The 24,892-nt window shown below is 35.5% G+C and overlaps 1 protein-coding gene across 8 annotated transcripts in view; it reads right to left on the reverse strand.

Annotated features, from left to right (window-relative positions):
• The window catches only part of YAP1 (Yes1 associated transcriptional regulator), a 111,769-nt gene that overhangs the window by 13,518 nt on the left and 73,359 nt on the right, over window positions 1–24,892 (reverse strand). The window contains exons 4-6 of one of the 8 annotated variants that reach the window (XM_053925882.2): window positions 23,491–23,610; window positions 8,319–8,512; window positions 6,054–6,101 (exon numbers count right to left, since the gene is read on the reverse strand). In XM_053925882.2, the coding sequence (XP_053781857.1) occupies window positions 6,054–6,101; window positions 8,319–8,512; window positions 23,491–23,610 (362 nt within the window). The remainder of the gene's footprint in view (window positions 1–6,053; window positions 6,102–8,318; window positions 8,513–23,490; window positions 23,611–24,892) is intronic. The other 7 variants (XM_053925884.2, XM_053925883.1, XM_045183586.2 and 4 more) reach the window with 7 other exon arrangements.

The raw sequence follows: 24,892 nt of genomic DNA on the forward strand, positions 1-24,892 counted from the left end.
GCCTGTTTAAAAATAAGCCTTGGGACATAACTGGATTGTCTACAAAAACTGATTTCAGTTGAAACATGTCATGTTGAAAGTTACGTCTATCTCTAAAAAGTTTTTATATCCTGAACAAATGCCTAAAATTAGAACACTGGGCTAAAAATATGTTTGTTAAGCTTCTCTTTTCCCCAAGGTAGTTAGAAAAAAATAGTTTGACAGACTTTCAAAAATGGAGAAGCAAGTTGATAGGAATTTCTGCCAAAATTTAATCATGCTTCTGTATTTCAAAGGTCAAATAGTTTTTTTTTTTGGAGTAGTATTTGACTTTTTCTAAGTGAAGCAAGTATTTTTAGCTCATTTTCTTCTGTAATAATACAAATATGTGGTGGCTTTTTCCCACTGAGCCTGTAAATCTTAGCTAATCTGGGACTCACTGAGTCAGAGCTATCTGCACTATAAGTAAAACCAATGGTCCCAGCTTGGTCTGGAGGAAACTTTCCAGGATGGTTTATAAAGGAAAACACAAGTTTGCCTGCTTTATACAGTACACTTTCAGGGACTCAGGACCTAGCCATACGCCACTGACTTTTTTCATATTGCTGTCCTTTCATTTAAATAGCAGTAGTATTTTCCATAGGGTAAAAAGACGCTTTAAGACAATATAACTGGTAGTTAAAGTACTTTGGTCCCATATAAAATGCATGTTTGGGTTCCTATCATTTATAAAATGAGAAAGGCAATAGAAGTAGTCAGTAGTCTAGGAGCATTTAGAACATTTCTAGGTTATTCAGTTCTTGTACCCACGAGAACTGAAAGCATATATCTACACCAACTCACATAACTCAGAAACAATTCACATGTCTATCAATAGGAGAGTAGATGAAATAATTGTAGTATATCCGTATAATGGATGCTGGTTAGCAATAAAAAGGTAAGGACTACAGATGCAATATGAATGATTTTCAAAACAATAATGCTAGGTGAAAAAGTTATGATTCCATTTACAGAAAATGTGAAGAATGCCTGCCAACTTTAATTACACTCCAAAAGCAATTTTTGTCTTTTAGCAGATACTAAGCTATGTAAAATTATGTCTATTTTTGAACAATATATGGCACCTAAGTGAAGCCTACTTCCCCCATAATCAAAAGGAAGGTCAGTTCAGTAAAGTAGAAATCCAAATTTAGAAATGGAGAATAACTCTAAAAACATACATTTTATGCATAGCTTGTCTTGATGATAGCAGTTTATATCAAAAAATTCCCCAAACAGGGAAAAGCCATTTCTTCCAACTATTTAAGATAGGCCCTGCCTTATTCCATTTTCCAACACAGCTTCAAACAGTCACAGATATTTCATTACGTCTGAAGTTATTAAAATGTTCAGCCAATATTTAGAATGCTTTTTGTTTTTTAATGTTTGAGCTATTTACCGAAGTATCTTCAGATTCAAAAACATTTTGACTAAAAAACATGCATACATGGATCTGGGGATAGTTACAATAACTGTACGATAACCCTAAATTGTGAAAAGTAATATCCACAATAGACTTGCAGTTTGGTGAGCCCAGCATTACCTTGAGAGTCATACTCTTTCTAGGTCTTTTGTACTTTACTTAGTAAAGTAACAGAAGTCATTATAGCATTCTTCAAATGATGTTGACTTAAACAGAAAAGGAAGGAAAGGAAGGGAGAAAGGAAGAAAGGAAGAAAGAAAGAAACCTATTAGAGTATGCAGGGTGTGAGGCTAAATCTCCCACTACTCCTAAAAGATTTCAAACATGCCCATTAAAAATAAAATATAAAATTGTCAAAAGAAAATACCTAAATGAATCCACAGTTTATATTCAATATTAGGACTTCTAAAAGAAGAGAGATAATCTTGGGGAAAGTGTTAATTGGATTCTGAAACTACTTTTCCAGCATCTGCTAATAAGAAAGAAATTCGGAGTGTGTGTGTGTGTGTGTGTGTGTGTGTGGAATTGATGGGGCCCTGGCTGGTGTGGCTCAGTGGACTGAGTGCCAGCCTGCTAACCTAAGGGTGGCGGGTTTGATTCGCAGTCAGGGCACATGCCTGGGTTGCAGGCCAGGGCCCTGGGAAGGGACATGTGAGGGGCAACCACACACTGATGTTTCTCTCCCTCTTTCTTCCTCCCTTCACCTCTCTCTAAAAATAAAAAAAAATAATTAAAAAAAAAAAGACTGATGGCAATTTTTTTTCCACAGGGCTGAACAGTGGTAAAATTATGGACATCTGAATCTCTTCACCATTGTGGGCTAATGATGTAGTACAGTATCTTCAACAGTAATACTGTGGGTTTTATCACTCATTAAACCAGTGACTGACCTAATGTGTATTTGCTACTCCTCATAAGGAATGGCAACTATACAATATTTATTAGTTGCAAAATAGTTATAGCTATAATTTCTAGAAGATTGAAGCAATTTTTTGCTCATAAAAAATATCTGTATACAACAGTCTTATATTTATTTTCTGGGAAGTTTCAAGAATTCTGATGAGGCCACTTAGGGATGAGTTTTGACCTAGGTCTTACAAGGGAAAAAGAGAACCTTAACTGGTATGAGGTCAAAAGAAAGCCCATGAGCAGAATTGTGGCAACAATACAGAAGACAGAACTTAGCAGAAGGAAGAGTAAACTGGCTGAACCAGCTTACTGACCACAGGCCATGAGCCAGGTTGCAGAGTTTAGACTAATCTCATAGGTATTGGGAAACCACAGGTATTAAGAACCACATTCTTAAAGGAGAAGAGAAGGTAAAAAAAAACATTCATACTCAGGGCCGACTACCTTTCCTTAAAGTGATTTTTTCAAAGGACCTTGAAACAGAAGCTGGGATGCATTCTCAACCCACTCTCTATAAAGGTCTCCAATTTACAAAGGCACAACTGATGTATTAGACAAACATGTAAGTAGAAAATTAAGCATTCCATGCTCCATCTCACAGAGCAAAGATGCTATTTATAGTTTCAAAGTTTTCCTGAGAATAGAAATTACTTTTGAAACATGAAATAGTGAATAATCAAAATGAATTAAAAAATTTCAAGTTCTATGAAATCAAGATTCTCTAATGTTCTGCGAACAAACCCTAACATATTAAAGTGATAATTTCCATCTTTAACTAAGACACTCTTCTACCTTTAAAGCTGTCTTACTTTTTCAGAATTTTGCATTAACCTTACCTATGCTGACGTTAGTTTACATGACCAGAGAATCCTACAGTACAGACATGTTTTGTGAATTTTATTAGGAAGTATTGGGTTGGCCAAAAAGTCTGCTGTTTTTTCTGTACGACGGCTCTAGTAGTGCTTAGTTGTCTTTAACTTCATTTGAAACAATTTTGTTAGATTGCATAACGACAGCTGTCATACCAGGATGCATTAAAAAAAAAAACATCAGAATTGTTAATTTTTGTGCAGCCATTGTAATATTGAAGATGGAAGAAGATTGCAACATTTTCAGCATACTATGCTCTATTATTTCAAGAGAAGTAAAAATGCAAAAGAAATGCAAAAAAAAATTGTGCCGTGTATGGAGAAGGTTCTCTGACTGATTGAATGTGTCAAAAGGGGTTTGTGAAGTTACTTGGTACTACTGACATTTTGGTCAAATAATTCTTTGCTGCGGGGCTGTCTTATGCACTCGAAGATTGATGTTTTAGCAGCACCCTGGCCTCTACCCTAGAAGCCAATAGCAGGAGACGGCCAACAAACTCAAAATATCCAAATCAATAAAGTTATTGGTGAAAATGAAAAACATGTGTTTTATGTTACGGAAAACATGTAATGAATAGACTTTTTGGCCAAGCCAATACTTAAAGACAGCCTTTGAAATGAGTAATTTGTCAACATTTTAAAATTTTGGTACCCCAAAGTATATGAGGTACAGAATTATAACATAACGACACTGATTTCTCATTGCTTGTTAACTCACCTGCACTAATTTCTATTATAAAAGTAAAAATAAACTTTGAACAACAGTACCGGACACTATTCTCTATTATTCCTCTATGGTACTACATTTTCTCCTTTGAGAATGCAAAGCTCTTCCTGAGTTTCTTGATTTTCCTGGTAACTTATCTAAAGCCATAGTCACTTAAAATATGACCCTTCTTTGTGAAATCTTTCCTGACATCTACCTTAAGGGCACGGAGAAAATATGTAGGGCGAGAAAAGCACAAATGCCTGCTTCACACAAATACTAACAGACTCCATGGATGTGAGCTACGCCAAATTTAACTCCATAGTGCAATTTCAAACATTCATCAACATTTTCACAATTATGCCAATGACAACAAAAATTTATATAATGAGTCGATATTTTATTTTGTAGCAAATGCAATGTGGATTTAAAAAACTATCTTTTTTAGGCTGCTTGCTCTGACTTAGATAAATCTAAGACATCAACTCTGCATTCCTAATAGCACACAAATTGAATAGAATTTTTATTACTTATAAGGCTTACTTTTCCTAAAGTTTTAGTACTAAAAAAAAGTAACTAAGGCTCGGGCTGGGTAGCTCAGGTGGTTAGAGCATCATCCCAATACACCAAGGTTGCAGGTTCAATCCCCATCAGGGCACATACAAGTATCAACCTGTGAATGCATAAGTAAGTGGAACAACAAACTGATCTCTCTCTGTCCCATTAATACATTAAAAAGATACATATCATTTTTTAAAAAAGAACGGATAAGAATTTTAGTTAAGAGCAACTATTTACACTTTATACTCAAATTATGAAATAAAAACCCAGAAGTGCTTAATTTTTAAATCAGATTTAAGGTATAAAATCTCAGATTGGGGGAAAAAAAGAAGCAACTTCAAAACATTTTTGGCATGTTAATTTTTGCTCCTATGTTAGTGTCCACCTCATTTAGCACAAATAAAAGCCTTCTTTCAAAAACACTTCAGAGAAAAAGCATGGAAAAAAACGTCTTCACTGTATAAAGATCCAACGCTATGATATTCTTCCCAGACAAATGTAGTTATTAGTGGCCCTTATTCCAAGAACACCTGTGTTCTCTGCTTTAGCAAAGACGACTTCTATGAGTTAGTCCCTTACTTGATCTCTTGATTAAAAGAGGTATTAATGAGATAAAGAGCAGAGTTTTTCCTCTCACAAAATTAGCTGGTCTCTAGGAGTTCGGTATCTGGCTTTCTCACCACAGCGCTCCAATGGACAAGTTAATGGTACCCAAAATGAACAAAATTCTGCCAACTCTCACTTCTATAGACAATTCTAACCACTATGTACCTACTTAGCCTAGTGCAGAAGAACCATGTATCATATGAGGTGTTTATGGTTGCTTCTGCCCACTGGAGAAAAAGTGCACTGATCCCCTACCTCATTCCTTCAAATCCTGAAGGAACTGAAATCCTGAACTAAACACAGAATTTCTTTGGTTTCAAGAATGAGTTTCTTTCCACAAGTCAGATAAGTGCCTGTGTTAGAAGGAAAACGGCCACAATCTTTCCCTCTAAATAAGATACCTTCATAACTACTGCTTCCTGGTTCATCAGGGAGAAATATGTTGATCAAAGCCAACAAAGAAACCCAACACTATCCAGGGAGATCCTTCTCTTACAGTTATTTTGATATTCTTCCTTTAGAGTGTGCACTGGAAAAAACTCTTCCTTTTCTAACAGCAACATTATGACTCTTAATAAAATTTCCTATAGTAGCCTATCCAAGTAAGTAATTCATGTGGTTACTGTTAAAATTATTAATTTAATACTATTTTAAGCTATACAATATAAAAATTAGACTTCAAGTCTGACAGAATGTACAATGGAGACATAATACATTTCAAATGTGGAGTTAAAAAAAGACCTCCATGGAATCAAAACGAATACTAGCAGCTCTATGGGAGGAGTAGGAAGGGAGCATATAGTGCAGACTTTCTGGGAAGAGCAATATCATCTTGGTAGAAAGGTGGTTCAAAGTTATATTCTAGGCTAATCTTCAGTGAGGACAGACCTCTGGAGCACAAGTTTCTCTCCTACCTAATGTCTTTTTCTTTTTAATGCTAAAACATCAGATAAGAGCCTACCTGACATTTTGGAGAATTTGCTGTGCTGGGATTGATATTCCGCATTGCCTAAGAGTAAAAAATAAGATGGATAAAAATTACTTTAAGCCACATGGTTTGGCTATGTAGGCTGATATACAAATTGCATCCAGACATATCACCATAGCACAGAATTCCCAAGCTACCCCAAGAAGCAGCAGACCGACGAAGACAGGAGCCAATGGAGTCACCACATAACAAACCGCACCTTCTGAAATGTTGAACAGCATTGAGGATAGGACAGCAAGACTTTAGGTGTCAGGACTCAAATAAAATTTGATATTGGCCAGGTAGGTTCTTTGCTTCGGAGTATTAGATGAAGCAGGAAAAATATAATTTGATGTTTTAGTGATAAGAGAAACTGTCAACGGAAGAAGTTCACAGGAAGCCAAAAGACTTAAAATATACTGAATTTATGCTGATTGCTAAAGAACAAAAACAAAAATATCCTAAAAATATAGACTATTAGTATAAGAACAGAGCAGGTCTGTCATTCAATGTAAGAAAAAGACAACACAGATGGCAGTAAAGAAGAAGCAGAGTAAGAAGTTACCTTTAAAGGAAGTGAACCTATTCTGTCCAGGACCCATCACCCAGAGTAAGAGTGAAAATAAGACTTAGAAAAATTCTTTGGAAGGAAGAGTTTTATAAGTAGCAGCATTTTGCCCACCAAAACAACAACAAAAAACACCAAAAAACCAAGGTGATCTATAGCATACAACAAAATGACAAATGGCCCTTTCTAGACTTTACAAATAAAAATTATAAAAATCATTTTTCTTAGTAAGATTTCTTGGTTTTCAAAGTCTTCAATTCATATGTGAAACTAATACTTATATTAACTTAGACCATCAGCAGCAACAAAATGAAAAGCAAGCAATGAAAACAGGCTGTGTAAAACATACTCGTAAATGGCTTTATTTCTTCTAATAGCCACATAATTATATCCTTGATGGTGTTCCCTTGTTCCAATGATAAAGTTTTATTTAAGTGAGAAATCTTTCCTTTATACTAACTTATTAGAAAGTCAGAGATACAGTAAACTGGTTAATATGCTTCCTGTCCCCACCTTCTTAATGGCAGATAAAGCAATCTCTCTTTCACGACCACTTCCCGACATCATACTGGCACACACTCTCTGCTCCTATCGGGGCCGCCTTTGGTGCCAACCACACTATTCCGGCACTGAGAGATCACTGACAGCACAAACAGTTTAAAGGTGAGCCTGTCTGGGATTTCATGGCTTAGTGTAATTCCTCAGGTACCAGTTCCTCAAATCCCAAATCAGAGTTCAAAGACTATATCAAGTTCATTCATTTCCATTAATACTCCAGTGATATTTTTAAAATATAGCCCTCATTTAAAAAAAAAAAGTACCTTGTTTAAATGCCTACTTCCCGGTAACAGAAATGTAAATGTAGAGTATTATAATTTTTTAATGTCTACACTCAGTGTGCTATGATTTAGGTGTGTGTGGAGGGGAGTATGGATGCATGTATTTAATGTTTGTAAACAGGTAAGAGTGTCTCTGTAAAGAAAAAAGATCACAACCCCATTATTAACACTCTCAATCAAGATAAAGTAAAAATTAATTTTTTTGATGAGTGATTATCCATTCTTATAGAACATAAAGACCAAAAATACTTTCTGAAAGAAAACTGATGGAAAGGTCATAAAATGTTTCAAGATTTCTAATTCCCTATTTTTCCCAACATTAAAAAAAATCCATAAGCAGGTAATTTTAAGGCACTTTGGGACCTTCCAAACTTAGGATAACTTGTATTATGCTTTGAATAAAACATCATTGATTCAGCAATACTGAAAGATACTTGTCATATGAGAAATATCAGATTAATGTATTCCTCCAGAAAAATAATTCATTTAAAGTAAAAGATGTTTTTCCCCAAGTGACGTCCCGGAGTTTCCCCCTTACTGAAATCTTCAGAAGTATAGTAATCTACAGTTCCACGTACACTTGAGGAAACAGCCTTGCTTCCTGTAATTTTTGCTGGGTGCAACGACCATGCCAAAACATCTCTCTGTGATACAGATTTACATGTTACAGCCCATGCAGTCAAAGGTCAGTCAAGAAACTAAACCAAGACAAGGGCAGAGCTGGCTAGAGTGTTTCTGTGTTACTCTGGTTTCAGAGAAACAACATTCCTCTAACTAATAAATGCTAAAATGAGATATGCCCAACTTCATGTAGGAAAACAGACCCCAAAAAGTGGAAGGCTGGTTTCTAACCTGTGGCCTCACCTGCCGAAGCAGTTCTTGCTGCTTCAGTCGCAGTCTCTCTTTCTCCATCTGCAGCTGCTGCAGCCGCATCTGTTGCTGCTGGTTGGAGTTGCCACCACCCATGACTCCTCCCTGAGGGCTCTGGGGAGCCAGAGGTGGTGGCTGTTTCACTGGAGCACTTTGACTGATTCTCTGGTTCATGGCTGAAATGAAACAAAAGATCTGTCCTAAAAAATTAGCCAAGGAAAAGGATACTTAGTTATTCAAAGCAATTAGGGATATTCAACTTAGTCTTTTCTGTAGTAAGACTGGAAATAACCTAAAAACCCATCAATAATACAATGATTGCATTAATTTATCATTACTGTTATTGTCATCATTGTTGTTACAAGCTGCAAGGCAGACATAAGAGAAAAGAAACAAGAGGTAGCTCCAACATGCAACGAGTGACACAGAACAGTCTTAAAAACATATGACGTGCAGAGCAGAGTGTAAAAAAAAAGGGTGGGGAATATACATTACATGCATGTCCAGAGACTATGAACTGAAGAACACCCGAGAAGCATTAACGTATGTTGGCTTTAGAGCTCGGAAACTGACTAAAGGACTGAGTTGAAGAGAGACATTTTTGGTAAGTTTTTGAAGTTTGAATGGTGTGACTACATTGCTTATTACAAAACAGAAAAAAATATTTAGTTAAAAAATACATCTCCTAAAGCATGTGAGACAAAACATTCTGAGCAGTAAAGCCCATCGAAATGATCAATCCTTAATATACCCTAAAATACATACAGACCTCTAATAAAGCAAGTGGATTAAAAAGATCTGATGCATACTAATAATAAAATAAGCCTACAAACATCTGGATGACAGAAATCTGTCTCATTCAACACAAGACCCTCATATAGAGCAGGTGGTCCCTATTTTTTTAGTTGAAACTAAATTACACCATTTGACAATTAGAAATGGACTGGATTCTTTTATTAGTTAATTTTTGTCACTGACACAACACCGATCATACTGTGGATTGTGGTGACCTCAACAAGCAGAAAGTCACAAAACAATCTGTCTCATGAACCTTACTACCAAATTCTGAAATAACATACACTACCGCTCTTGTGACTCACTGGCCTTCCAGCCACATCGAGTGAACTCCTTGTGGTGATTTTTCACATGCCCCCTTCTGTTCCACAGAGAATGCTTGGTAAATGCTAACTTTGTTTTTTTAAAGCCTCAGTTGAGGTACTGATTTTAAAGAGAGGGGAGGGAGAGACAAAGGGGAAGCGGAAGAAAGAGAGTGGGGAAGGAAGAGGGGGAAAGGACAGGGAAGGGGGAGGGAGAGAGAGGGAGGGAGGGAGAGAGAAACATTGACTGGTTGCTTTCCACACACATCCTCTTTAGGGATCAAACCCACAACCTTTTGGAGCATAGTAACAATGCTCCTACCAACTGAGCTACCCAGCCAGGGCATGCTAATTTTTCTTGGAGAATTTTTGATTTACTTAAGCAACCTCTCCAGCCTTTCCCAGAGTTCATTAATGAGCATTAAGAATTATCTAACCTCCAGACTTTTCCAGTTTGTCTACTGACATTTCTCATCCGACAATAATTTTTTATTTATAAATCTGTATACTCCCTTAGATTGAAGCACTACAGGAGTGGGGAGAATATTCTAATCATATATACCCTCAATGCCTAGAACAGGGTCTGGCATAAAGTTTATGCTGAAAAACCACGAAAATGTTCCTAAGTTGAGTATTCACTGAGGCAGAAATTTAGCTATTTAAGATATGACAATATAGAAATCTGACCAATTTCCCTTTAGATTGACAAACTCTTCTGAGTCCAGCGAGGTACAATAAGAATCAAGGATACTAGAAGAAAAATTACAGACCAACCTCTCTCAGATGCCTTAATTCAATTCAAGCTACTGAGTTTTCAGAAAGTTTTGGATTTGGGGGGTCATTTTTTTGGTTCTTAATTCATTAGAGATACTCAATGAAATCACTCTAGTTAAAAGTCACCTGAAATAATTCTTCTCTGCATGATTCAGCCACCGACTCATTATACTGTTTACTTGTGACACTTTGCTTTTGAAATTTAGAGATTTACTTTACTTCCCACCCACCATTCCCCCCACCCTCAAGAGGTAACTGTTACCATTGTTTGTTCTATTTTAAAAAATCTAAGTAAACACAGACTTCTTCAATAAACAGTAGTATTCTACGAATACTTTATTCCACTGCACCTTTTTCTATCTAGGTAATAATGTATTTGTGAGATTACTCCAAAGCTGTATATAGAGGTTTCCCTCATTTTCTTTTTAAAATAGCTGATTAGTAAGTATTCCATTCTATTCCATTAGGCTTATACTATTACTAAATAGCAACAAACAGAAGAAGTTCATACATACATAATTTTATATTTTTGCTACTGTATCTTCGGAATAGAGTCCTAAATTGGAGGGATTGCTGAGTTAATAGCTAAAAACTAAGTAACATTGCCAAACCTCCCCCTCCTTCCCACATATACAGGGGGTTTTACTTTGTTGTATCCCCACGTAATATACAGAGAGCGCCCCTTTATTCATCACACCTTTCCAAACTTCTGGATTTTTGCCATTCTGAATGATGAGAAATGGTTCTGCAGTGTGATTTTATTTTGGTATGTCTTATTGGGTTGGCCAAAATTTAGTTTAGTTCTATTAGTTTTGTCTGTAAAATAAGAGACATTTTTCATTTTCACCAATAACTACTGATTAGGACATTTTGAGTATGTCAGCTATCTCCCACGTGGTGTAACACTGACTGTTCTCAATTCATGTTTCAATTTGATCGCTACCCACTTCAACTGGTCTACCCAACCATGGAGCAATGTCCAGCGAGAAATCTCTAGCACCAAACTTTGTAAACCACTTTTGACACATTTGATCAGTTGCAGCACCTTCTCCATCCACTGCACAAATCTTTTTCTGCGTTTCAGTTGCATTTTTATCTTTCTTGAAATAAAGCCTAATATGCCAAAAATGTTGCTTATTTTCTTCCATTTTCAGGACTAAAATGGCTGCACAAAAACTGACCAATTCTGGTAAGTTTTTAAAGAAATGCATGATTATATGACATCTGTCACAACACAATCTATCAAAACTGTTTTGGGTGAAGTTAAAGACAACTAAATGCTACTAGAGCCAACTTATAGAAAAAACAAATAAATTTTTTGGCCAACCCAGCATTATAAGAATTTGGTCAACTTCCACATTTTAAAGGTCCATTTGCATTTTTTATATGAATTGTGTTTATCTTTTACTATAGGTTACTGAAATCTCTATACACTAGGGATAAAAAAAAAACCTTTGTCATATATAAGTTAAAAATAATTTCCCTCAGCTTATTGTCTTTTTAGTTTATTTTTTCCATAAGTTTATTTTTTAAGTAAGTCAATTGATCAATATTTTTTGAAATCTGAACTATAGTTTCCCCCACTCCCAGGTGACAAATGAATTCATCAATTTTGAAATTCAAAACTAATGGCTCCACTTTATACACTGTATATGTATTTATTTGGCAATTCAATCCCTTTGGAATTTACACTGGTGTATGGCATGAACGGCTCTAACTTTATCTTCACCACTGACTATCCATGAGTCCTGACACTGCTCGTGTAAAGCATATCCTTCCTCCAATCATCTTTATCAGATTAAGTTTCCGTATTTTGCTATTTTATTTCTGGATTTTCTATCCTGGTCATTAATCTAACTACTACTCTTATACGAGGTACCCGAATTTTAATTACAACTTTTATGTTTTAACAGCTGGTAAGGCAAGTTATTTGTTTGTTTGTTTATTGAAGCTTACTTTTTACTATTGGGATCTAATTTTAGTGCATGTGGTTAAAAGAATGTGGTCTGTATATAGATTCTTGAAATTTGTGACTGGACACGTAGTCAACCCTTGCTTTTGTATTAGGATAAAGCCAGTCAGTTCTACACATGGTTTTTACAGTTGGGCCTGTTTCTATACTTCCTTCTTTGTTCTTAACTATGAGTTCCTGATATCCTCAGGAGCTGAATGGCCCCTAAACCTGGCAGGCCCCTAGTCCTGCCCTTGCTCACTGGTTTGTGTGGTTTTATTTTCTGACCCACAGAGATGATGACTCTTAAGTTATGTCTTTTTGGTTATCTCTCACATATTTTGTCTGGAAGAGCAGAGAAGGGATGTCATAAAATGACTCACTACTCCATATTGTTCAAAGCCTTCTTAATCTCTTATATGGAAAACAAGGTCAGACTTATTTATGAAATGTCTTTACAAAGAACAAATGGCTAAAACTTTCACAATTATGGTTTATAGCTTAGTATTTTTTAGGGGAATGTAAAGGAAAAAAGCCAAAAATACATGTCAGCTAACATTTGCCAGGCACCAAACAACTTCATTTAACGCAATTTGCTTGTATCTACCTATCACCAAAGTTATTAAATGCACAAACAACAGGCATTGTAGAATGATTTAAAAAACACGTCCTGTACAGGCAAACAGACCACAATTAGAGTTGAACACCACCAAGTCGGTAATTCATCTAATTCTGCTTCCTCCATTCCATAAATGTTACTGTCCTCCCTTTTCCAGAACAGTCCCTTTTAAACTTTAAGATTAGTACTCCTACAGATAATCGTCATGGCTTGAATTCCCATACCCTCCTAAACCGCCTCCCATTTTAACGTGCTGCTCACGGCTTCAAAGAATTCTATGATTCACAAAGATATGTACGCTTATCTGTCCTGTAAGATCTAAATGGAAAAAAAATGGGTGGCGGAGACTGAGCCTTAGCTGAACCCCCTTAGGGATACTTCTCTTCTGATGAAACATGTTTCTGGCATTCCAGAACACTCAAGGTATTTCCCATAGAGATGTTTTTACACATTGTGTTATGTCAAGTTTAATAATATGCATTAAATACGGATTGAGGGGCTGATCTGAGAATCCACTACATACACTGAACATCTCATAGATTGAGGCCTAGAGTAAACAACTATATTGGGGAAAAAATGTTTTCAGTTCCAAGCAAATTAAATAAAATTGAAAAAAAAATAACTGGTAGGAAATAGCTCATTAGTAAATTCAACATTGTTGAAATTATGAGATGTGATTGATTTCAAAAGATTCTAGAGCTACACACTGTTAAACATTTTATCTATTAAGAAACATTCTCAGCTTTCCACTTTGGATTTTTATTAAGTACTATAGCATTTAATAAATTAATAAAATATATATTCCTTGTGAAAACTAACTGGACAATAATAAAGTTGCATGAAATTAGAGAGGTGAATATCCTGTGCTTCCCAACCAGTTTCCTAGGATTAGAAACCATAAGCAGCCATCATTAATGACAGTGACCACTGCTGATGGCATACGGAATTGGTAAAGGTTTTTTTTTTTTTTTTTTTTGCAAATCTAGGCTTATCTGACTATTCTAAACCTTGGAGAGGTAAAAATAGGATATCAAAAGATTAAAAAACAACTCTGCATAATTGACCAGAAATTTCCACAAAATATGCAACAGCAACAGTCTCTCTGGCTAATAAATGGAGAACATTTTAAGACCTAAACGTTGTGTTTACCTAAATGCTGTTACCTATGGATACAAGCAGTGCTACAAGGTTTCCACATAAAGAGCTCCCCGGTAGATGACCAATTCTAACAACCTTGTTTATCTACTGAAGCTGGGATTTATCCTCCAGAAGCATCCTGTTCTTTACCTTCTGAATATCTCAAGCATTTCAAACAAAGCACAGAGCAGTGCACCCACATGGGGTGCAGCAGAGACCTCACAAGCAGGCATGAAACAAAACAGGCTTTGTTTCCTGGGGAAAGGGGGCAGGGCAGTTAGAAAAGAACAGCATTACCAACTTCTTCCCCTCCATGATCAACTACTGAAAATCAATGTTTCCAGTTTTAACAAAATTTCTAAAAGGTAAAGAGAAAAGAGGTCCCTAAAATATGACAGGATTTTTAAAATTTCACATGCTGTTTTAAAACTCAGGTTCTGGCAGCCTGGACTATGAAATAGTAACTGTTTCAGATTTTACTTACATCAATCCTGACAGCTTTATGGTAGCAAACCATCCACTCAGCAATTACAGAAAAAGAAGAGACCACCTTCTCTAAAAGAAAGTAGGTCATCACCATGGGTGTCTCCCCAGATTTCATTCTAAACATCTGAGTTGTGAAACTTCAAACAATTTTTACATTTATATAATTTGTAACCTCAACAGTAGAATAGTACAAAGAACTACCGATCTGGTAATCAAACCTAAGCTTTAGGATAAGAAAGTAAATCCCGAGATAAAATATACAATTTAAATTAGAAATAATTTAGTATAAATTTAAAACCAGAAATAATTTTGGAACTTTTAAAACATTATTTTTAACAAATCTCCCACAATGAAAAAAAAAAAGCACCTTTTCACTTCGTTATCAAGTGTCAGACACTACATTTTAGCATACTAACACGGCTCTATTAGTTTGTTCATAACATTTAGAAACAAATTTTAGGTTCTTCCCATACCTACACAGGTACTAAAGACTGTAAAATAGTGGACACATTAAAAGAAATGAATGCTTTTCTAAAAACACAAACTAACAGGCCATCTGTCAGTCTTAAAATAATAAACATAAAACACAAAACACCCTGTGCTAGCTAAGTAAGTGTTTACTACATGACCTAGGGAACTGAATCATCTACTATTTGCATAACTTTTATACGTATTTAAATATAAAATGATGGTTCTTCAGCGAAAGTTTGCACTATTTTATTCACACTGAAAACCTGTCTCTTACAAGTGGAGCAAAAGACCAGGGTCCTAATCTAATGACTGATTATATATTTTATTATATAACATGCAAAAGATGTTTCCCAACACTTGATGACAATGCCATGTCAGGAATGATTTTTTTACAAATGTTTTACTGAGATATTTCACAAACCGTAAATTCACTCTGAACAGTTTTTACATATTTATAGAATTCTGTAACCATCACCACTAATCTAATTCCTGAACATTTTCACCACCCTAAAAAGAAACCCTATATCCTTAGCAGGACACCTCCTATTGCCCCTTACCCAGCCTCGGACAACCTGGAATTACTTTGTCTCTATGGATTTGCCTGTTCTGGTCATGTCATATAAATGGAATCAAACAATATACGCCTCTGTGTGACTGGCTTGTTTCAAACAGCATGACGTTTTCAAGATTCATCCTTGTTGTGGTATCAGCATTCCATTCCTATTTATTGGCAAGTAATATTCCATTGTATGGGTATACTGCCTTTTGTTAGTCCATTTAGCAACTGATGGACATTTGTGTTATTTTTACGATTTGGCTATTATGAATAATGATGCTTTAAGCATCCACATACAAGTTTTTGTGTAGATGTATATTTTCAGATTTTCTGCATATATATCTAGGAATGGAATTTGCTAGGTCATATGGTGTCTATTTAACATTTTGAGGAACTGCCAAACTCTTCCAAAGTAGTTGCATCATTTTTTCAATCCTACCAGCAATGTATGAGCATTCCAGTTTCTTCATAGTCTAGTAAACACTTGTTATCGACGCTTGGGTTTTAGCCATCCTACCGGGAATAAAGGGGTATGTATCTTGTTGTTGTTTTGCTTTGCATTACGTGGTAACAGTTCACCTCCACTATGACTTTAAGTCTTGTCATAAACAAAGGAATCTCTCTCTCCCACACTTTGTGCTTCTCTCCCTTCCCAAGCACCAACCTCAGAGCCCCAAAACTGGGTTCAAAGTATAGTAGGTTCTCAAAAAAACAATGTCATTTTGTTATAATGTTGATGAGACGCAGCAGGAACTTAACTCGTTTGCATCAGTTAGCAGCCTATGGTAAAAGTGATTTCCTTACAGTCATTTCACTTCAAGTCACAGAACCTAGAGACCATTTACCTATATCTGAATCTTTAAACTGTTGAAAAATACCAAAAACATCATTAGTTCAGTCAATTTCTTCTTAATGTCTATCAAAAGACCAGCATGAAAATTCATTATAATGTTATTTTTCAAATGATACAATTACGGATGGAGCTTTAAAAAAAAACTCAGGAGAACATTTTGTCCTCATCACCTCATCAAGCATTTTGGGGCAGGACTCTGGAGTTGCTAAATGAGGTGAGGAGGAGAAGGGAGAACGTATTCTAACTAGCTTTCAAGCTCTCTGACCCCAGAGTATAGCCATGTTTTTTCCCTCTACTATGAATATAAAGTCTAGTTTGGAGAGAAAGTTCAGATAATAAGACTACTGGTCTAAAGAAGAGGAATTGTATTATAAAATAAACGTGCCACCATGAATTCATGTTATTGAGTAAATAGTTCTATTAATAATAGCTTTATTTATAATTACATGTTATCTATTACTATTAATGCTCTTTCACAGAGGAAGTTATAATTTAGAAGAGATGCATATCTTTATCTTTACAAATAAGCAAAAAAGATGGTCCTTTTATACAGTCAAAAAATGACAGACTTTTTCTCTGTCCCTCTTCAAAACAGCCTTCCCCAGCCACAGATGCTCAAGCAGGTTTCTTCCAACCCACATTATTCTCTTTCATGGCATCCTGTTTACTACCCTTCATTGTATTGAACACATTTTGTAATGATTTATTTGTCTAGTAGCCTGCAACCCCCTCCCTGATCGGGTTAGTATAGTGCCTGGTACATAACTAGCACTCAAATATTTGTTGAATGAGTAAATAAGTACTGAAATAGTTTCTATCCCTAGTTAGGAGGACAGTATTAGTAATGCACAGGAGAATCTCCAAGTTGAAGCAAGTCCAGAATGAGTTCTAAAATGACCTCATCAACCAGGGTAGCAAAACAAAATGAGTATAAAACAAAACAAAAAATATGAACCAGTCTCCTTTCTAAATCATTCTGATTCATTTCAACAGAAATCTATTTGACTCATCCCTTGGGACGTCTATATAACAGCTTTCTCTGCTTCTTGTATCTGAATCTCTGGGTTGGCACCAAAAGTAGCATCACCAAATGGCTCTTTTCTCCAGCACACTTTATAAAATACTTGCTATTAATGCAGAGTTGATATAAATATAACTTGCAATGAATTTTAAAAAGAAAATTAAACATTAAGGTTTTAGTAACACAAATAAACCATTAATGTAAATTATCATTCAGTGACTTTGGTGATCTTAAGCTTTCAAGTTTAAAAAATTCTGTATGAATGAATTTTGTAAACAAAGACAATTTTTCTTTGCTATGCAATTATTTGCATAATCCAATCACTGTCAAGTAGAAACTACATACTAATATAACTTTGTTATCCCATCTACTCGCCCTTGGCAAGTAGTGGAGAGATTGCTTACCATGATTGATAAACTATTTTGGCACCATCCTCCTAAATTTAATATAGATTAAAAAAAGAAGAAGAAAACTGCAAACCTCAAGTATTGAACTAATTTTGATATTCTATAATCTTATGCAATAAAATATTCATTTCAGTAAGTGCTTGTTTTTGAAGTAAAAAAAGGACAAGGGCAACAATTAGAAACAATCTCTAACTGTGTGTTTTAAATCAGGCTTCAAGTGAGTGCATAGCCTGGAACTATACTACATATCAGCTTACACCAGGCTTTCCATTATGCAACTTTAAATTTTAGAAACAAAACATACCAAAATGCACCATCTTTAAGGCAGTGAAGCTGAGCCCTGCTAATATAAGCATGTTTAAACTCCTATATGCTTCCAAGAGTTTCAGACTGTAGACAAAACTTAACTCTTCCACTCGGCACTGCCCATCCCCCCATCAGTTTTGTTTGCCTGGGCATACTCACCATGTGATAAGGCTTATCTTTAGATTAAAGGTTGCAAGATTTCCCTGTCTCCTCTTCAAAAGTAATTCCCAGCTGTGACCAGAGAACCAAAAGCCAAACTGAAAATGCTACAATAAATAGTTCAATGAACTCAAACCCGTAAGGCTATTTGGAAGTAACCTCAAGCAAGGGTCCAAAGCAGTCACTGAAGAATTTATAATCTAGCATATTGTATTTAATTAAGGACTAGAAGTATTCTTAAAAGCATCCAGTAGAATACAGTCACACTTTACAGAAGAGATCAATTAAGAGAAGTCAGACATCTTTTTGAACAAGCTCATTACCAGAACTTGAGTCTCTAAACTCTCAACTGAGTAGGTAAATTTTTCTACATCATGATTTAATTCTTTTGAATGCAGTACATTACAAGGTGGAGCAAAAGCAGGTTTACAGTTGTCTGTATGGAAAACAATGCAGTAATTAACAAATAATACAAGAATAAACAGTTTTGTGTACTTACTACTGTAAACCTACTTTTGCCTTTCACTGTATATAACTACCATGTAGAAAACAGGATGTTAGCTAACTTCTACGGTAGATTTTTCAAAATGGGTTTTTGGAGGGTACATAAAATAAAATGCCAGGTCAAAGTAATGCCATAACTATTTTTCTCACTGGATAACATACACATAAAATACTATAATGAAAGACATCCAGAAGAAAAGTAAACTGGTAAAGTACTCAGAACTTTTAATACATTAAAAAAAAATGGAGAAACCATAGTTAGAAAAGAATGCGTCTGGGATTAGAACTGTATCCACAAATTTGAAGGGAAGTACATATCTGGGTAATAAAGGAACACAAACTTTCTGGTCATTAGAACTTTCCTTAAATAGAATGAACTGTTTATAATGTTGTAAGCTTCCATTCCAGGGAGAGGTTAAAAGATAATCTCTTAATAAAACGACAGAGGTGAAGCATGATAATTCATCTACATGGCTTTGCAGTCTGCTCCAATCATATATCTTACAATTTTCTTCTGTAACTGGAAGCTCATTACCTTTGAGTAATTTCCTCAAGATGAGTCACAATATAGCAAAGAGGTAAATGCATTAACCACTGTTGTCTTCTTCCCTCTGAAATTGCCATGTATCAGTATTGGTGAATTGGCTGTATTTCTGAAAGATTAACTAAATTTAATCTAAATTTCTTTAAATTTCTAGGTGTCAAAAGGTGTTCAGATTCTAGTTCTGTCACTAAACTATGTAACTTTGGATTGGTCACAATTTTCCTGGATCTCAAAGGAGCTCAGATTGGGGGACAATATCCCCTACTTCTCCCAGCATTTAAGATAAACACATGTTGTTGATTTGTGGAGTCACAAAGACTGGCTGACACTGTGGCCTTTAGTGGGCAAGAGCCAGGTATGCTGACTGTCCGTCCCGCAGTGCCCAGAATACACCCCTCCTCTTTTGAGAAATGTTGATTAGCGGAATTATAAATTCCTTTTCAGGGTCAAATTTTGTGAGGTTTTTCTGTTAAAAATTTTTAGTTACCAAGAGCTCTCTTTACCTAAAACATCCTTCCCTCCCCTATCATAAGTAGTAAATAATATATAGCCCACAACCAAATACTGACACAATTTAGGTTAACCAGGAAAGATTGTTAACAGGGTAAAAAAACAAAACAAAACAAAACCCAGAAAACTCATTTTTAATGCATAGATATTCACAAACTTACTTTAATAAAATTCAAATGATTAGATGTTGACATTCTATCTACCCAAGACTCCATTAAAAGGGTTACAAGTTTAGTTCCTACAGCCTTTAGTGTTTTTTTTCCCATCTGTAACAGAACAGACTTAAGAATTTATTTGGTCATTAGGTGAACTTTCATCAAAAGTAAATTATTACTCATAACAGCTATCAGAAATATTTGGTCTTAAATGGAAAAGGTTAACGAATGTCTAAATAGTTATAAATTTTAATAAGCCTCTATTGATGCAAAGTATTTAACTTTGATAACATAGGCTGAACAACTTTTGGCTTTAGGACTTAAATTATAATATAGATATATATACACATATTCTTTTAATTTTATTAATATTTTAGAAATTGTATCACACACACACACACACACACACACACACACACAGAGAACACATAGTTAACTTTTGGGAAACTGAACCAAAGGACCAACTTCGACATCTGGATTTTAATCACCTTTGACATTTCCATGAACAGAATTTCTAGACACAGAATTGTTGTTAGGAATTAAAGGATATTTTGTTTTTGCCATACTAGATTGTTCATCGATAAACTTTTTAGCCCAAATCTCTGGTTCCAATATTTTATTTACACTAAAAATGTCTTTATCCCAGTGGTGTTATCAGCACCTATTTCCAGAAACACAGATTACTAACACTATTTAATGTCCTTTATATAAACAATAGGAACAATAACATTATATTAAAGACCAGTTCATTGACTTTGGAGTAGATCTTTCACTCTACAGAAAAGGAATTATATTTTTTGTGTTTTCATTAGGGCTTTCATAGGAAAATATTCATTTGAATGCATCATATAAAACAATAATTCTACAATGTACAAAGAACTGTTTAAACCTAAGACTCCATGTTTACAGGTGTAAAATCTCTAGGAAAAAACAATGTTTATATGAAATAATTTAATGGCCCACATAATACTCAAGCATCAATTTTCTTTAATGCAAGTTAAAAAACATTCCCAGTATGATTCCTTAAAAACAAGCAAACAAAAGCCCTCCTTTTTCCAAAACCAATAAATATCAGTGAGTCCTCATTGCCATGTTACTTCATGATTTGTTACAAATTACTACTCAATTCTGTAAAATAATACCAATGTCAAAGATATACTGCTTTTAAATGTTAAAGAACAAGAAAATCAGATGAAAAAGAGCCAATTCACAAGTTTCTATTTAATTTCCTAAAATTATAGGGGTAATTTATTAACTTCATGTGTGATGTGAAGAATTGATAGATTGTTCTAAATGTAATCTAAAACATCGGATAAAGAATGGAAATATAAAAGAGTGGTGTTTGAAGGAGCTGAGTGATAAAAGTTAAGCTTATACAGAGGTGTATCTTCCATTCTAAAATGTCAAAAGACATATAGGTCAGCTTGATTTAAGCTAAGAATTGGTAAATATTTTAATACAGATTTGGGGTATATAGGAAAGCAAATCCAACTGCACGAAAGCACTAACCTACCACTTGTTTGTGTCTGCATGGCTCAAAAGGTCAGAAAGGGGATAGTTTATATTTTTTTGGCAAAGATAAAACACAATCCATTATAGAACTTCAGATTTCAAGGAAAACTCCTTCAAATTCAGCAGCTAACAGCTCGTCTCTATTTGCTGTCACTCTAGATCTGAGAAACCCACACTTTTTTTTTTCTTTTCTGCCCCCCTCCCTTTAGTTACACTTGAGCTGACTGAAAAGGTCTGGAACAGATTAAAAGTCGGGCTACAAAATAAAAGGCTTTGGCATGTTGTCAAGCCTGTCTGGAATACACATATACAGTGGGCCCAAAAAGGGAAACTGAAGGCAGTAAGAGAATTTTATAAAACTTTTTTTTGGCATATCTAATTGTATATTTGTGTGTACATATGTGTTGGAGGTAGGGAGAAAGAATTTTTTTTGTACTTTCTCTGATTTAAAAACAAAGGAACAAGCTGTGGGTGTAATTAATGAATCTACTGAAGCTCACAGCCAGGCTGTTTTATTTCACTGTTGTAACTGAAAATACTTTAAGAAGAAGAAGAAAAAAAAACAGCTTTGTTCTAATTCCTGATTCTGGAGTTAACTAAGAGTTAATCATCATCTTTCATAACCTTATGCTGGGGGGTGGGAGTGGGGGAGTGTGAAAAAACCACAGTACCATTTTAAAGTTTCCAAAACATGGACAAGTTGAATTCATTAAAGATGATTTAAGGAAACACGGCTGTTATCGTTCCAGTCCATACAAATGGCAACATTTATTAAATTCTCTACCTTACGTGGTTTCCTGTTTCAACCACAAGGACTTATTCAAGTATTAAATAGAATCTGAAGTTGCAAATTATTAACATGCCACATAACTTTTTTAACACCTAAATAGGTCTTGAAGCTCAAAAGGGTAGCATTTAAGCCAAGCCGGGTATCTGTCCAAGTGACAGTCTGCCCTGATCCCACCTCTGACTTCACTGGAATAAGGGGTACAACCCATAAAGCTGGCCAACCCAAATGGTGGGGTTATTTAAAGGTACATAAAGACATAGGAGAACTGTTCATAATGTTCCTGACAGGGAAGTTATTTTCCCCCACCAGCTCTGGGTAGTTTTCTTCTCCCAGCGCCACCTCAGGACTGTGTTTTGATGGCATTCACAGAGTTAATTCCTCTTTCCCGTAAGGGCCCCACAGTTGTTGTTAGGTCAACCCCTGTAAAACTTCAAAGGTTCCCTGTCCCCTCAGTCTGACCTACTCAGTGATCTGCACATTGTTTTCATTTAGCTGCATTCAGTCCAAGACGAAAACTTTGAAACCACAATGATCTGCTCCTTTTTAGAGTCATTTTTCCATGGCTTTGGAAAAATATCTCAGAAACCTAACTGAAGAAACTGAAAACAGGGAACAAAATTTGGATAAAAAGGCATTAAAGGGTTTGTACACTATTATGCACATTTGAGAGGGAAATATTCCTTTGTGCAAATTGGTAACTTAATCATATGATTTGGAGGAATATGGCTTTGCTTTTTATTTCTTAAATGTAAAACAAAGAACCTTTACTTTAAAAAAGACCCTAGAAGAGTAGGAAAAAAAATGCTGTCATTGGTCTTATTTCTAGGTGACAGCCCCCACCCCCCATTTAGGTTTGAAAACGCTCTAATACCCAGGCCACAAGATGGTAACTCATTGCTCCTTGCTCTTTGAAATTAAGCACAGGCAGACATCAGGTCACTAACAAAAGCTGGTATCCCAGGTTTTAGATGCAGCAAGACAGCCTGATTATTATTGGAGCTAGAAAGATCACTTCAAACAAATTACTGTGTCTCCCCCAAAATGTGAAAGGAACAGTGATTCTGGTTAGTGAACCACCACAACACTCCCTCAATCCCATGCCAAAGAATCTAAGTGAAACAGCTGATTTAGACCTGAATTTCTCAGGTTTAAAGTAAAAGGTATAAAAACAGTACTGGAAAAGTCGAGTGGGCAGTCATTTTTTAATACTATAAAGCAATGCAATTTTATTTAAATGTACCTTCTCAAATTCACGTACAAAAAATAGTAATCAAAAATATCTAGGAAGGTTTTGAGATGAACCTTTACCAAAACGAGGGTCAAGCCTTGGGTCTAGCCAAGAGGTGGTCTTGTTCTTATGGTTTATATAGTAAATTTCTCCATCCTGAGTCATGGCTTGTTCCCATCCATCAGGAAGAGGACCTATAAATATAGGAAAAAAAAAATCACAGTTGGTTTTTATTTGATGAACCTAAAAAAGTGGGAGGGGTACTAATTTAATAAGAAAATACATCTTGACATAAAACAATTCATTAAAACAAATTCAGAGAAGAAAGGTAAACTTATATACCAGAGACAGAGGAAAAAAAATACAAGTCAGATTTTTAAGAAATCCTTTTGGAAGTCATGACCTAAATAATTATTATTACTGTTAGTACAAGACACAAAATGCTACACTTTAGTCACCCCCTCTTCCCTCAAATCCAGTTTTGTGACAGTACCTTCCTAGGAAATCCAAGGTTCTTTACTAAGGAATACAACCGAATGTTTTCAGAACATCTAAAGTGTCATAAACATTCTGTTAAATATAAAGCACACTGTAGCTAAGCCTGCAAAGCTCCATTTATTTCCATTATTTATGTGACGGGTTTACACCAAGAAAACTACAATAGAGAAAACTATAGCTCAGAAAAAGTTTATTTTTAAGCAGCCCAAAAGTTGCTAGAAGGTAGGGGTTGTGGCTGGGAGTTTAAGTTTGTCTGAGTTTTGAATGGGACAGGGAAGTGTTGAAATTGTTGGGAAGGCAAACTTCTCAGGAAGAAGCTGTGAAGGGAGGAAACAACATCCGGAAGACAGGACTAAAGAATGTATTGTACACATCAAGTCTAAAATGGTTATTTCATCTTTGTGAGAGTATGGAAGCTAGACAATTGCTTATGGGAGGTAATAGCTCCGAAAAGAGAGACCAAGAATAAATTACTATATTCGAGCGTATTTCCTTCTCAATTCCTTTTCTTCCTCAGCATCCCCACCCCCACCCCATTTCCCATCCCCACCAAGAGTCAGGAGAGGCAAGTGCAAATTGGAAATAAGAGTCTGAGTAAATGCCTAAAACTTTTTTTCATCTGTGGACCAACATGAACTGAGTGCTTCCCATGTGCCAGTCACTGTTCTAAGTATATTAAATACATTAACTCATTTAATCCTTACAACAACCAATGATATAAACAGCAGTCTTACCTCAATTTTAATGAAGAAACTGAGGCACAATGGGGTTTAGTCTGGTACAACCTCACAAAACTAATCAGTGTCAAAGTGATACTAACCCAGCAGCCTAATCCCTGCGCCTCTGTTCATTATATAATTACTTTTTTTTTTTTCATGTCCCACATCTAAGACAAGAGAGTGGGTATGCTTCTTGGGCAAAAACAGAACAAGTTCCTTCTTTCTATATTGGCAATCCAAGAGAGCCTTCCAAGCGATG

The sequence above is a fragment of the Desmodus rotundus genome, chromosome 5 (genome assembly GCF_022682495.2).
Source record: "Desmodus rotundus isolate HL8 chromosome 5, HLdesRot8A.1, whole genome shotgun sequence".
NCBI classification, from domain to species: domain Eukaryota; kingdom Metazoa; phylum Chordata; class Mammalia; order Chiroptera; family Phyllostomidae; genus Desmodus; species Desmodus rotundus.